Source organism: Trichomycterus rosablanca, chromosome 20 (assembly GCF_030014385.1).
Source record: "Trichomycterus rosablanca isolate fTriRos1 chromosome 20, fTriRos1.hap1, whole genome shotgun sequence".
In the NCBI taxonomy this organism is placed as follows: domain Eukaryota; kingdom Metazoa; phylum Chordata; class Actinopteri; order Siluriformes; family Trichomycteridae; genus Trichomycterus; species Trichomycterus rosablanca.
Genome location: NC_086007.1, coordinates 26,863,683 through 26,880,246, shown reverse-complemented (window position 1 = coordinate 26,880,246; position 16,564 = coordinate 26,863,683). Strand labels below are relative to the sequence as shown.

The window sequence follows — 16,564 nt, the reverse complement described above, 5'->3', positions numbered from 1 at the left end:
TAGGGAAGGTCCTTTTCAGTTCCAGTAGTCAATACACCTCCAGTGCAAATGTTCTGGTGGACTGAGTTGGTTTGGCTCGGCGATCTGTCACGCTAGCCGACCATCACAGAGATCTGGGCTCCAGCATCAGCTGTTCCATCGTCCAGCCAGGCGTCTAGACAGACATGATCGGCTGTGTCTGAGGGAGGGAAGGAGGGAGGGAGGCTCCCTGTCCAGCGTGTTTCTGGTGTAACCGGACCTGACAGAGCAATGATGGGAATGAAATTAAATATTCATGAACCATTTTGGTGCAACAGCATCACAAACTTTATAATTATCTGCTTCCTCGGTGGCTCAGTGGGTAGCGCAGTCGCTTCACAGCAAGAAGGTCCTGGGTTTGATTATTAGGTGGAGCGGTCCGGGTCCTTTCTGTCTGGATTTTGCATGTTCTCCCCGTGTTCACATGGGTTTCCACTTACAGTCCAAAGACAAGCGTGAGTGTGTTTGTGTGTTCACCCTGTGATGGACTGGCAACCTGTCCGAAATGTTTCCTGCCTTTCAAACGGTGAATCGGACCCAGATAAACAGACAATAAATGAATGTATGAAAATCTCTCTGAACTTTGTTCATCTCTGCAGGTTCGGAGGTCGTTTTTAATCTCTCGTGTTTAAACGAGAGTGATTTTTCTTCTCTCTCTAACAGTCTGATCTGTTCTACACGATGGACGGGTTGAAGGTTCTGGTGTTTTCTTTATTCCTGACCGCAGTGTGTGTATCCGGTGCGCCCGGTAAGTCCTTTATCTCAAACACAGCAGCGTAATTTATTTATTTATTAGGATTTTAACGTCATGTTTTACACACTTTGGTTACATTCATGACAGGACAGGACGCGTAGTTACTGCTTACACAAGATTCATCAGTTCATGTTTTTAATGTAAAACACAGTCGTGGACAATTTAGCATCTTCAATGCACGTCTTTGTACTGTGGGAGGAAACCGGAGCTCCCGGAGGAAACCCATGCAAACTCCACCCAGACTACTCAACCTGGGAATCAAACCCAGTGATACTCACTGCTTCATTATGCCGCCCAAAAAAAGTACAATATATTAAAATAATACAATAAATAAAGTTTATCTTTATTTTATATAAATACAGTCACTTCACACACAGTTGAAATTCTGTTGCGGTTTATCAGTATTTAAATGATTGATTTATTAAACTGTAGTTATTTATTTTTCTCAGTTGAAGAGGAGAACCCAGATTTTTGGAGATCTCAGGCTCAGGAGACGCTAAGATCGGCTCTCGGCAGGAAACTCAACAACAATGTGGCTAAAAATGTCGAGCTGTTCCTGGGTGACGGTGAGACGGAACTTCTTATTAAACTCTGGCTGTTACAGCCGAGCGCTCACAGTGATTCTAAACTCAACACATCACTCGATCACAAACAGCATGATGTTCCGAACCAGAGGGTTTAAACCTGTGCTCCACCACCAAATACATGCCTGCACACACACAATCACCAGTCTGAGCAAAGGTGTTCACACTGAGACCAAATACATGCCTGCATACACACAGTCACCTGTCTGAGCACATCTCCACTAGGGTTTAGGGTTTGATTACATTCAACTGATCACATGTTTGTGTGTGTGTGTGTGTGTGTGTGTGTGTGTGTGTGTGTGTGTGTGTAGGAATGGGTATCACCACAATTACAGCCGCCCGCATCCTGAAGGGTCAACTGCAGAATCGAACAGGGGAGGAGACCATCATGACCATGGACACCTTTCCTTACGTTGGTCTTGCTAAGGTACGAACACACACACACTTTAGCTGCCTGTTTCCAATTCCTAGTGCATGTCTCAATGTGTGTGTGTGTGTGTGTGTGTGTAGGTGTACACAGTGGATTTCCAGATCCCCGACAGTGCGGCTACAGCCACGGCGTACCTGTGCGGTGTAAAGAGCAACCTGAACGTGGTGGGTGTGAGCGCAGCCGCCCGCAACGGAGTGTGTCGCTCACAGAAAGGCAACGAGGTCACGTCCATCCTAAAGTGGGCTAAAGATGCAGGTACACACACACATACACACACACAGACACATTTATATGTTTGTATATATGTGTGTGTATAAATGTGTGTGTGTGTGTGTGTGTGTGTAGGGAAGTCAGTAGGTATAGTCACCACGACCCGGGTGCAGCACGCCACTCCAGCAGGATCTTACGCCCACTCTGTCAGCAGGAAGTGGTACGGCGACGCCGACATGCCCGCAGCCGCCAAACGTGATGGCTGCATCGACATCGCAGCACAACTCATCACCAACACCGACATCGACGTAAGTGTGTGTGTGGGCTGGGGTTTAGGGTTTAGGGTTAGGTTTAGGGTTAGATAAAGGTCTAGCGTTTAGGTTTAGCGTTTAGGTTTAAGGCTATGCTAAATGTTATTATAGTTAGGGTTTGTGGTTGAGGGTTTTGGGTTAGATTATGGTTGAGTGTTTAGGGTTAAGGTTCAGGGTCAAGTTAAGGTTTTGGATTAGGGTTTAGGTAAAGATTAGGTATTAGGGTTAGGTTTGGATTAAGAATTAGGTTTATGGTTTAGGCTTAGGTTTGGGGTTTAGGGTTTAATATTAGAGTTTAGGGTTAGATTTCGGTGTAGGGTTTAGGCTTAGATTTGGGGTTTAGGCTAGGATTAAGGTTTAGTGTTTAGGTTTAGGGCTAATAATCGGGTTTAGTTAAGGTTTGGGGTTTAGGGTTAGGTTAAGGGTTAGATTTGGGGTTTAGGATTAAGAGTTAGGTTTGGGGTTTAGGGTTAGGTTAAGGGTTAGATTTGGGGTTTAGGATTAACAATTAGGTTTTTGGGTTTAGGGTAAGATTAAGGTTTAGTGTTTAGGTTTAGGGTTAAGGTTCGGGGTTTAGTTAAGGTCAAAGTTAAGTTCAGGGTTAGGTTTGAGGTTTAGGGTCGGATTAAGGTTTAGCGTTTAGGTTTAGAGTCAGGGTTTAATTACAGAATTTATGGTAATAATGTGTGTGTGTGTGTGTATGTGTGTGTGTGTGTGTGTGTGTGTGTGTGTGTGTGTAGGTCATTATCGGCGGTGGGCGTAAGTATATGACCCCTAAAGGCACAGCCGACCCCGAGTACCCCACAGACCCGAGCTCAGCCGGAACCAGAGGGGACAAACGGAACCTGATAGACGAGTGGATCCGGATGAAGGAGGGAAAGGTGATAGTGGGCTTTGTATCCACCGTGACCCTGACCAGGATAAATGCCTACTGAGGATAAGCAAGACATGAGGATGTTGAATCATGACTGTGTTTGCTGTAGGTGGCTCGTTATGTGTGGAATAAAACAGAGTTTGATGCGGTGGATCCTGAGAAGACCGATTACCTGATGGGTGAGTCCAAATAAAACGTTTGTGTGTGTGTGTGTGTGTGTGTGTGTGTGTGTGTGTGTTTGAGAGTAGGTGTGTGAGTATGTGTGTGTAGCTAGGTTTGTGTGTGTGTGTGTGTGTGTGTGTGTGTGTGTTTGGGAGTAGGTGTGTGAGTATGTGTGTGTAGCTAGGTTTTTATGTGTGTGTGTGTGTTTGGGAGTAGGTGTGTGAGTATGTGTGTGTAGCTAGGTTTGTATGTGTGTGTGTGTGTGTGTGTGTGTTTGGGAGTAGGTGTGTGAGTATGTGTGTGTAGCTAGGTTTGTGTGTGTGTGTGTGTGTTTGGGGGTAGGTTTGTGGATATGTGTGTGTAGTGAGGTGTGTGTATGTTTGGGGGTAGGTGTGTGTTTGGGGGTGTGTGGATATGTGTGTGTAGCTAAGTGTGTATGCGTGTGTATTTGAGGGTGGGTGGGTATGTGTGTGTAGCTAAGTGTGTATGCGTGTGTGTTTGAGGGTGGGTGGGTATGTGTGTGTAGCTAAGTGTGTATGCGTGTGTGTTTGAGGGTGGGTGGGTATGTGTGTGTAGCTTAGTGTGTATGCGTGTGTGTTTGTACACAGCCCTCCTAAATATTGAGTTCAGGTGCTTCAGCCACGCCCGTTGCTTACAGGTGTTTAAACAGTGTTTCCTGTTCCAGCATGACCACGCCCTTTTACACACAGCCAGGTTAAAACCTGGTATGGCGAGTTTGGCCTGTACTCACCTCACAAGTGATATTTTGATGGAACAGGCACAAATCCATACAGTCACAGTACAAAATCTTGTAGAAGGCTCTTCTATATGAGTGGAGGCTGTGATAGCTGCAAAGGGGCGGGGCAAAATTACATCATAATGTCCCTGGTTTTACAATGAGATGCCCCACAAGGCGTCCACATACTTCTGGCCGTACAGCGCACACATTAAACGTATTCAGTGACGGACCGGGACTTTCGGATTCTGTTTCTCGTCCCCTCCAGCTCTGTTCGAACCCGGTGACATGAGGTACGAGGTGGAGCGAGACCCCCTCATGGATCCGTCCATCATCGAGACCACAGAGAAGGCCATCCGCATCCTACAGAGGAACCCCAGAGGATTTTTTCTACTCGTGGAGGGTAAATAATCAAATAATAAATAATAATAATAATAATAATAATGATAAATAATAATAATAAATAATAATCAATCAACAGTTCATCAATCCAATCAATCATGACAGTCAATCACTGATTAATTTATGATTAATAAAACTCTACTCTGTCAGTTCAGTACTACGAGCATCATGCTTGGCATTAGGTACAGTGTTGTTGATTATCAGCCCTGTACTTTATACGCTAAGCTACCACTGCCCTGTCCGGTATTCCAAAATGTGGGGTATGTCAGACGGTAGGTCCTGGGTTTGATTCCCCAGCCTGGCGGCTAGAGTCCTTTCTGTGTGGAGTTTGCATGTTCTCCCTGTGTGGGTTTCCTTCGGAAGCTCCAGTTTTCTCCCACAGTTCAAAGACATGTCAGGGTAACTGGAGATACTAGAAATTGTCCTAAGTGTGTGTGTGTGTGTGTGTGTGTGTGTGTGTGTGTGTGTGTGTGTGCCCTGTGATGGACTGGCGACCTATCAGGGGTGCCAGTCATTTTCCTAATGAATTACACCCACCGCGACCCTGACCAGGATAAATGGATGGTAAAACAGACAGTGAATGAATGAATGACTCGGGGTGCACAAACTTTTGCCTGTGACCGTCTGTCTGTTGTGGGTACAGGCGGGCGTATCGATCAGGGTCACCACGCCAGTCGCGCCTCTATGGCACTGCATGAAGCTGTCGCCCTCGACAACGCCGTCGCACGGGCGCTGGAACTGACCAATGAGGAAGAGACGCTGACCATCGTTACCGCTGACCACTCCCACTCGCTGTCCTTCAACGGGTACCCGTTCAGGGGGAACAGCATTCTGGGTAAAGTGTACGGAAACGTAAAAGTACTTTATTTTAATATTATTTACCTACGATTTTTGTCATTTATTTAACTTTAGTGCTGATCCACGACTGTTCCATGTGTTCTCATTATTACCCTGTGTGTATAAGTCCTTGTTTGAGGGCTGTTGAAGCCATAGTTTAGTCATAGCCGTAGCCTAGTCCTTGTTGTAGTGTAGCTGTAGTTTAGCCCTAGTCTTTGTGTAGTCCTTGTTACAGTTAGTCATAGTCTAGTCCTTATCTTAGTTTAGTCCTTCGTCCTTCACATTCCATAGTGTTTTTTTTTAGGGATTAATATTCTGGATATGATCTGCTTTAGATTTATTAAACATGATTAAATAAAAAATAAAAAATGATATAAATGATATTGTTTTGTTTTGAAATATTGAAATTGCTTTATTGCTAAAAAGTTATTATTTAAAATGTATAAATATTATTTAAATATAAATATGAAATAAAAATATAAATATTTATACATTCATAAATATTATTTATAAACATTGTTTTATTATTAAAAAGTAATTATTTAAAATGTATAAATATTATTTATTATAAATATTTAAATATAAGTAAAAAATATCAATATTTAAATATGAAAAGGGATACATTTATAAATATTATTTAAAAATATTGTTTTATTATTAAAAAGTTATTATTTAAAATGTGTAACTATTATTTAAATATAAATATTAAATATCAATATTTAAATATAAAATATATACATTTATACATTTATAAATAGTATTTTAAAATATTGTTTTATTATTAAAAAAGTTATTATTTAAAATTAATATAATAATTTTAAAGTTTAAAGTCTACATTTTATGTACAATATTTCTGCAATTTGTTCAGCTGTAGTTTTATTATACATTTTAAAATTAAAAATATATATTTTTTATTATTATTTTGATTTTGTTTTGAATTTCTTTAACTAAAATTGTTTTTATTTTAGATTTTAGCTCTTGAGTAATTTTTTTAGAGGGGTGTCTGGAGCGCTTTGACCACTGGGTGGTGCTGTAGAGGGTTATATGATGAACTGAGTCTGAAAGATAATAGTATTATGATGATACTGGGTACATAGTGGTGATGTAGAATCTTTTGGTCAGTGAGGGGGTGAGGGGTCATAACGTAGCAGTTTTATAACGAGCAGATAAACGCTGCAGTTTAATAAACCAGTTCTGATGTTTGTTTGGTTTCTTTCGATGTTTTCGATGTTTTAATGTTTTTGGTGTTTGTAGGAAAGTCTCCGGTGTTTGGGCTCGACATGCTTCCCTACACCACACTGATGTACGGTAACGGTCCCGGCCACAAAATCATCAACAACAAACGACCCGACATCCGCCTAGTCAACACCAGTACGTTCCACTCACATCGCGTCTATAAATACACACTCTATATAATACACACTTTCTATAACATGCAATCTATAACAGGCAATTTATAACATGCAATCCATAATACACACTCTGTAACACTCTATAAATAGATAGATAGATAGATAGATACTTTATTGATCCCGAAGGAAATTATAAGATGCAATCTACAGCACACTATAACACACACACACACACATACACACTATAACATGCATTCTATGACATGCAATCTATAACACAATCATAACATACATTATATAACACACACTTTATAACATGTAATCTATAACACACTCCAATAATATGTACTTCATAACACACACCTTAAAACTCACACTTTATAACACACACACACTATATCATGCATTTTATGACACACATTCTACATATACATATATCAACATATAATCTATAACACACACTCATAACATACAAAGCTATAACACTCTATAGCATGCAATCTATAACACACACTCCATAATACACACTCATTCTGTAACATACATTCTATAACACACTCCTTAACACACGCTCTACAACACACACACACACACCAGAACACATTACAGCTGAAGTTCCTGAAGGAATCCAGACTTCGTACAGACACTGACTGGAGGTTTGATCCCAGGTCTCCGGGACTCTGCAGCTGTGAGACACCTACACTACCAGTTACGCCACAGACACCCCTAAACAAACAGTCTAACAGTTAACACGTCTAACTGACTGAGATTTGCAGAGTGTGAAAAAGTAATTGCCCCCCTTTCTGCCTGTGTTTTTGCACATTTGTGGCATGAACTGATGTTGTCCCGATGGTTCCTCTACAGAAGATAAGGACTACGTGCAGCAGGCGGCGGCTCCTCTGGACTCGGAGACCCACGGCGGCGAGGACGTAGCCGTGTTAGCTCAGGGTCCGATGGCTCATCTGTTCCAGGGCGTTAACGAGCAGAGCTACCTGGCTCACGCCATGGCCTACGCTTCCTGTGTGGGAGCCAATCAGAATCACTGCGCCTCTAGCCGGAGCTCCGCCCCCGACACGCCCTTCCGCTCGATGCTTCCTGTACTGCTGAGTGCTGTGACCATGGTGATCCTGTACTGACCGAACTTTGATTTATTAATTTAATATATTTTATTAATGAATTGAGTCACAATGTGAAGCGCTTTCATAACAGAGACAATAAAAAAAGAGTTATTTTGATGTAAATAAAATAAAATACCATAAAAATAAAGAATAATTCCTGAAATCATGTGTTAAATAGAAAAGTTTACATACACCAGCAATGGACATGCTTGGAACACCGATCTCACCTCTTCATCCAAGAAAAGACAAATTTAAGACAAATTTAAAGCAAATTTAAGTTATTTTATAAGTTTATTATAATTTTTTCATACATCTAAGGGGTCAGAAATATACAGACAGCAACAAAAACTTTTATTTATTTAATGTTGTTTATTTGTGGCATTTCTCATTAGTCAAATATGTCAATTTGAGGCACTTCTGAAGCAACTTTGGGCTCCAGCTTTATCTTGATTGTGGCCGTGGTGGGTCCAGAGCTCATTGTTTGTATCTGCCAAGTGCATGGAAGAGTAGTTCTTTTACCAAGGTCAGGACAAACAAACTTAAACTGGCCCCTAATGCTAACAAGAGATTTTTTCAGATGGTCAGATGTAATACAAGAACCACCACACAACAGTTCTGCCACATATTAGAAGATGTTAGAACATGTGTCACTGTCCACAGTCAAGCAAGCTTTACATCACCACCAGCCTAAGGTGCTTAAATCTGGATTGAAATTCACCGGACAAAACAAATCAGAATAAATGAAGAGGTGATGCATGTGGACGATTGGCTCCATGTTAAGTGTGTATTCCTGCCCTGAGTCCAGTGTTTCTGGGTAAGCTCTGGACCCACCACGGTCATGATCAAGATAAAGCTGTTGTTAAGAATGAATAAATGAAGGTATGTTCCTTCACACATACTGGATACCGATGTGTCTCATCCTTGAGTCTCATCCTTTGGATTGTAGTAGATGATCAGAACCTTGAGCAGGTGGATTTGAGCTCTTAGGAAGCTCATTAATACATTTACAATCGAATTATTTTGCTAATTGTAGGATTTTTATAGGATTTGGAATGAAAAAGAAAAATCGAAGCAAAATAGAAGCTTTTCCACTAGCGGTCTCAGACTTTTGGCTTCCTCTGTACCCGTCTCTATAGGTGTATGTAAACTTTTGACTGGTGTTCAGGTCGGTGTTTCTATCAGCTGAAAGTATTTAGAGGGTAAACGTTGGAATCATAAACCTGAGGACATCAGCAACAATCCAGAACTATTCCACGTGTTGTGTCAACACACAGAGTTTCAAACGTACCCCTATGGAAAATGATCAACTCTGGTTCAAAGACATTCGAGTTTGTGTTACTCCAGGTTTTCATTCTAGGATCAGATCCTCAGTTCCTCAGTGATCAGGATTTTGAGACGTGTACAGTCCTTCTTTATTTTTTCCTACTTAATGATTGTGGCTTGGTTCTAATGGGTGCAGTCAAACTAGCCCTATTTAAGTGTCCAGAAAGAGGTCAGCAGCTGTAATCAATCATTATCAGTGATCAGGAGTCCACACCACAACGAATAAATCTTCAAAGTTGGTGATCTATAACAACGCTCTACACCACACATACTACAGCACACTATATAACACATATTCTATAACACACACTCCATAACATACACTCTGTAACACATTGTATTACATGCAATGTATAACACACACACTATAGCATACACGCTATAACATACACTCTATAACACACATTCTATAACACACACTTTATAACATTTACTCTATAACACACATTAACACACTCCATAACATACACTCCATAACATACACTCTATAACGTACACTCTATAACACACACTCCATAACACACACTCTATAACAGACTTTATAACATATACTCTACAACACACACTTTATAACACACACTCTATAACACACTTTATAACATACACTCTATAACACACACTTTATAACATACACTCTATAACACACTCCAGAACATACACTCTATAACACACTTTATAACATACACTCTATAACACACTTTATAACATACACTCTATAACACACTTTATAACATACACTCTATAACACACTTTATAACACACACTCTATAACACACTCCAAAACATACACTCTAACATACACTCTATAACAGACTTTATAACACACACTCTATAACACACTTTATAACATACACTCTATAACACACTTTATAACACACACTCTATAACACACTTTATAACATACACTCTATAACACACACTTTATAACATACACTCTATAACACACTTCAGAACATACACTCTATAACACACTTTATAACATACACTCTATAACACACTTTATAACATACACTCTATAACACACTTTATAACATACACTCTATAACACACTTTATAACACACACTCTATAACACACTCCAAAACATACACTCTAACATACACTCTATAACAGACTTTATAACACACACTCTATAACACACTTTATAACATACACTCTATAACACACTTTATAACATACACTCTATAACACACTTTATAACACACACTCTATAACACACTCCAAAACATACACTCTAACATACACTCTATAACAGACTTTATAACACACACTCTATAACACACTTTATAACATACACTCTATAACACACTTTATAACACACACTCTATAACACACTTTATAACATACACTCTATAACACACACTTTATAACATACACTCTATAACACACTCCAGAACATACACTCTATAACACACTTTATAACATACACTCTATAACACACTTTATAACATACACTCTATAACACACTTTATAACATATACTCTATAACAGACTTTATAACACACACTCTATAACACACTTTATAACACACACACTACAACACACATTCTATAACATATTCTATAACACACACTCTATAACACACATTCTATAACACACATTTTGAAACACAAACTCTATAACATACACTCTATAACAACCCTCTACACCACACACACTACAACACACATTTTAAAAACACATTCTATAACACAATCTATAACAGTCCCAAACATACACTCTAACATACATTCTACAACACATTCTATAACACACCCCATAACACACACTCATAACATAAACTCTATAACACACATTCTATAACACAATCTATAGCACACTCTAAAACATACACTCTATAACATACACTCTATAACACACACTTTATAACATATACTCTATAACACACATTAACACACTCCATAACATGCAATCTATAACATACACTCCATAACATACACTCTATAACACACATTCCATAACACACACTCTATAACACACACTCTATAACACACACTCCATAACATACACTCTATAACACACACTCTATAACACACATTAACACACTCCATAACATGCAATCTATAACATACACTCCATAACATACACTCTATAACACACACTCCATAACACACACTCTATAACACACACTCTATAACAGCTATAAAGCTGGTGTCTGTATATTTCTGACCCAGCAGGCTTTCAGAAAACCCACAACAAACCCTCAGAAATCACTGACATCCTAAAACCACTGTGGATTTTGTCTCGGATCCAGAACAAAGGAACAGAATTAGTCGAAACCTGTTCTGGTTGTGGTGCTGATGTGTTGGTGTCATTCAGGTTTGTACACTTTGGTGTAACTACATCACCTGAGGGGGAAAGACTGGATCATGAAGCTATGCAAAGTGCACTCGTGTTTGTTTAAAACCAATAACATCAAGTCATATTTGTGAACCTCTCTGTGACCACTTGTATCCTGTTTATGGTCCAGGAGAAGCATTTTGGGAGCATCCCTAAATATTCAGTTCCCATTTGCTGATCTCTCTGTGGGCCACAGTCTAGCAAACACCTCATCCGCCGTACCACTGACCCTACACCAACCAGCAACGGATTCTTAAAGAGAACCACTCATCCTAGCACTCAACTGGAGGTGGCGATCCTCCACTTCATCCTACCTCAGACCGGCATATTGTGTCTGGTGACCCCAAGTATTCATCCGTGTTTGTGTTTAATCTCAAATCTCAAATAAATTTCAGCCCTGCTGGAGCTGCTCAGGCCACCGCCCCGCTGTTATTATGAAGAGAAAATACCTAGGAGCATCTGCTGTAAAGCATGGTGGCGGTAGTATTGCACTCTGGTGCTGTTTTGCTGCCAGTGGACAAAATAACGGATTATGTGTCTTTAATCTTGGACACAGTTGGATGTTCCAGCAGAACAGTGATTTAAAACACATCCGAACTGGTTTTGGGATTAATAATCAGGTTTTGATGAAGCTTTTAGAATGTGTGTATTAAAGTATCAAAAATATGTGGACTGGACTAAATAGCAAATCTATTTCGAACACCTTAAATGTGGCTTAACTGATTCTGCCGGGCAGAGTGGGTCGAAGATCTGAGTAGATCTCTACCAGAAGCAACTGATAATGAACCGTGTGATTTTGTCATATACTCTTATAAATAAAACCCAAATTTATGAACACTTTTGATTGAAAAAGTCACAAAAAATAGATTTTATACTCCGAGACTCCAAACACACCCTAAACAAGTGTATGTAACCTTTTGACCTTTTGACTTTTTTGAAACAATCTCTAGATATGCTTTTGTAAATCCCGAAGTCCGAGTCTGACTCCCGGAGACTCGAGAAGGAATGAACGTCGTGCGTCTTCGTTCTCTAGTTCCTCTCCGGAGCTCGGTTAATCCTCACACAGAAAAAAAGGTCACGCAGGGTGAGCGGTGGCGTCATCAGGAAGTGAATTCAAGCTGAAAACTTAAACTTCAAAATGTCTCTACGTCCGATCCAAAGGTCTGACTTCCAAAAGTCCAGTCAGGAGAGAACAGAGCCCGTGTGTGTGTCCTATTAGACGTCGTGCTACAAATACAAGCAGTTTTGTGTCTGAGCAGATCGACCTGTTCACACCTGAGCTCGATAATTAAAAGAAACGTCCACATACTTTTGGGTATATTGCATATTACAAATGTATACTGAAAATCTGAAAGTGTACGAGGCGTGCAGGGTTGGATGTGGGTGAGATTTAAACAATTGCTTGGGTCAGTTCTCATTTTTATTCAAGTGTAACTTGAAGTATTGGGACAGAAGCCCAACAAAAATTATCAAAGCAAAAACATCAAACAACAGCATGACCGATCGTTTCCAGCCGATGATAAAGTGCTGTAATAAAGCAATATCCTGATGACCTGTGGAACCTTCGGCTAAGTGTGAACTGTGAGATTTCACTTCTCTAGATGTAGATCTGCAATAAACATTCCCTATCTGCTCCACAGGAGGGTTTAGGACTAAAGAACACGCACTGTTTCAGAGTAATAATAAATATTACATAAGCATTTAGAACAAAGAAACTTTATTCATAGTTTTAATAAAAAATGCATTACCATAAATATTATTAATAATAAAAAAACAGCACACTGGAAACATATATATATATCGTATATAGTGCTGGTATATAGTGCTGGAACCTATCCCAGCTTTTTAATGGGCGCAAGGCACACAGTAACACCCTGGACGGGTGCAGTCCATCGCAGGGCAGACACACACACACACACACACATTTACATTTACCTATAGGGCAATTCAGTGTCCTGACTGAATGTTTTTGGACTGTGGGAGGAAACCGGAGCTCCTGGAGGAAACCCACGCAGACACGGGGAGAACATGAAAACTCCACACAGAAAGGACCCGGACCGCCCTGCCTGGGAATCGAACCCAGGACCTTCTTGCTGTAAGGAGACACCATAAAACTCAAATTGCAGAAAAAAACTAATTAATCTTATCTTATATTGTTTGTTTATTGTAAATGTAATCAGACTTTTAACTTTTTTAACTAAAAAAAAAAAAAAAAAAAAAAAAAAAAAAAATATATATATATATATATATATACAGTGTATCACAAAAGTGAGTACACCCCTCACATTTCTGCAGATATTTAAGTATATCTTTTCATGGGACAACACTGACAAAATGACACTTTGACACAATGAAAAGTAGTCTGTGTGCAGCTTATATAATAGTGTAAATTTATTCTTCCCTCAAAATAACTCAATATACAGCCATTAATGTCTAAACCACCGGCAACAAAAGTGAGTACACCCCTTAGTGAAAGTTCCTGAAGTGTCAATATTTTGTGTGGCCACCATTATTTCCCAGAACTGCCTTAACTCTCCTGGGCATGGAGTTTACCAGAGCTTCACAGGTTGCCACTGGAATGCTTTTCCACTCCTCCATGACGACATCACAGAGCTGGCGGATATTCGAGACTTTGCGCTCCTCCACCTTCCGCTTGAGGATGCCCCAAAGATGTTCTATTGGGTTTAGGTCTGGAGACATGCTTGGCCAGTCCATCACCTTTACCTTCAGCCTCTTCAATAAAGCAGTGGTCGTCTTAGAGGTGTGTTTGGGGTCATTATCATGCTGGAACACTGCCCTGCGACCCAGTTTCCGGAGGGAGGGGATCATGCTCTGCTTCAGTATTTCACAGTACATATTGGAGTTCATGTGTCCCTCAATGAAATGTAACTCCCCAACACCTGCTGCACTCATGCAGCCCCAGACCATGGCATTCCCACCACCATGCTTGACTGTAGGCATGACACACTTATCTTTGTACTCCTCACCTGATTGCCGCCACACATGCTTGAGACCATCTGAACCAAACAAATTAATCTTGGTCTCATCAGACCATAGGACATGGTTCCAGTAATCCATGTCCTTTGTTGACATGTCTTCAGCAAACTGTTTGCAGGCTTTCTTGTGTAGAGACTTCAGAAGAGGCTTCCTTCTGGGGTGACAGCCATGCAGACCAATTTGATGTAGTGTGCGGCGTATGGTCTGAGCACTGACAGGCTGACCCCCCACTTTTTTAATCTCTGCAGCAATGCTGACAGCACTCCTGCGCCTATCTTTCAAAGACAGCAGTTGGATGTGACGCTGAGCACGTGCACTCAGCTTCTTTGGACGACCGACGCGAGGTCTGTTCTGAGTGGACCCTGCTCTTTTAAAACGCTGGATGATCTTGGCCACTGTGCTGCAGCTCAGTTTCAGGGTGTTGGCAATCTTCTTGTAGCCTTGGCCATCTTCATGTAGCGCAACAATTCGTCTCTTAAGATCCTCAGAGAGTTCTTTGCCATGAGGTGCCATGTTGGAACTTTCAGTGACCAGTATGAGAGAGTGTGAGAGCTGTACTACTAAATTGAACACACCTGCTCCCTATGCACACCTGAGACCTAGTAACACTAACGAGTCACATGACATTTTGGAGGGAAAATGACAAGCAGTGCTCAATTTGGACATTTAGGGGTGTAGTCTCTTAGGGGTGTACTCACTTTTGTTGCCGGTGGTTTAGACATTAATGGCTGTATATTGAGTTATTTTGAGGGAAGAATAAATGTACACTGTTATATAAGCTGCACACAGACTACTTTTCATTGTGTCAAAGTGTCATTTTGTCAGTGTTGTCCCATGAAAAGATATACTTAAATATCTGCAGAAATGTGAGGGGTGTACTCACTTTTGTGATACACTGTACTGTATATATATATACAGTGTATATATATATATATATATATATATATATATATATATATATATATATATATACATATATATATATATATATATATATATATATAACCAAACTAAGTTAAGAATATCAATGCACTCTGGGGAAGCAAAAAACCTTCAGGTTACAAACCTGAGTTATGTTTTCTCATTTTCTCAGAAAAAATGCTTTATGTCATTCGTTTTTTTTTTACATCTATTATTTTTATATATATATTTGTATTTTTTACTTTTAGCTCCGCTTTTATTTTGAAATACTTGGTGGTTTTGTTATTTTGGAGGAACCAATGATTTTCGTCTCCGATCAGCTGAGAAATGAACTATTTGTACTCCTGTTTGATTCAAAAACTTTTGGAATCGACTCTTATTCTGATTCCTACAACGGGATTTAATCGAGTCGATTCTTTGGTTCGATTCCTAAGGCTGAAATGCAGAACTGGAAAGTAGAGATTTCATTTACAGTTATTATTATTTTATAATTTTATTTTTATAATGAATAAAAACTAAAATGTTAATAAATAACAAAATAATAATACACTACATTTATTTTTAACCAAGAGTTAAATTAAGAAAAAATCTTTTAAATATAATAAATAATACATGTAATAAATTATTTACATTATTTATTAAATGTATTAATAAATAATGTAATATTTAAATTAAATAATTAAAGTAAATCATTTAATTTAAATACATAACTTAATAATAAATCATTTAATTAATAAATTAAAAAATATAATAATTTTTTAATAGAATAAATATTAATAAGTAAAAATTTACAATAACGATCTACGTTATACTGTACAAAACTAAAACATCATATTCAATATATCTTTTCGTAACTAAAACCAAGAAGAACCTGAAACAGAACTTAAAAATCCACATTTAAACTAAATACAGCTAAAAGAAAGTCTTTAATAACATAAAAACTAATAAATACCACAAAAAACGCGATAGTTAAAAGTTTAAATCTCGTTTCCAAACTTGTTGAACCAGTGAATCAGAGTGTTGATGATTCAGAGTCAGAGTCAGTGTGACTCTGCTGAACCGACTCTCTGAGCTCTGAACGTGTGCGGTGTAGAAATGACTGAACACCGAGTTCGCGCTGCACACTCTGTCCCGGTAAGCGCGAGCGCGAGCTGCTTACCGACTTGACGTCACACTTGCACCGGTTCCCACGCGCG

General features: G+C 39.3%; 1 protein-coding gene across 1 annotated transcript; it reads left to right on the top strand.

The window, feature by feature from the left end:
- Positions 1-699: 699 nt before the first annotated feature.
- On the top strand, positions 700-7,942 carry alp3 (alkaline phosphatase 3). The gene is made up of 11 exons (XM_063016526.1): positions 700-766; positions 1,222-1,338; positions 1,668-1,783; positions 1,867-2,041; positions 2,132-2,304; positions 3,048-3,188; positions 3,291-3,360; positions 4,348-4,482; positions 5,125-5,316; positions 6,573-6,689; positions 7,535-7,942. The coding sequence occupies exons 1-11, from the start codon at positions 700-702 to the stop codon at positions 7,804-7,806; spliced, it is 1,575 nt and encodes a 524-aa protein (XP_062872596.1). The 3' UTR covers positions 7,807-7,942.
- The last annotated feature ends 8,622 nt before the right edge of the window (positions 7,943-16,564 follow it).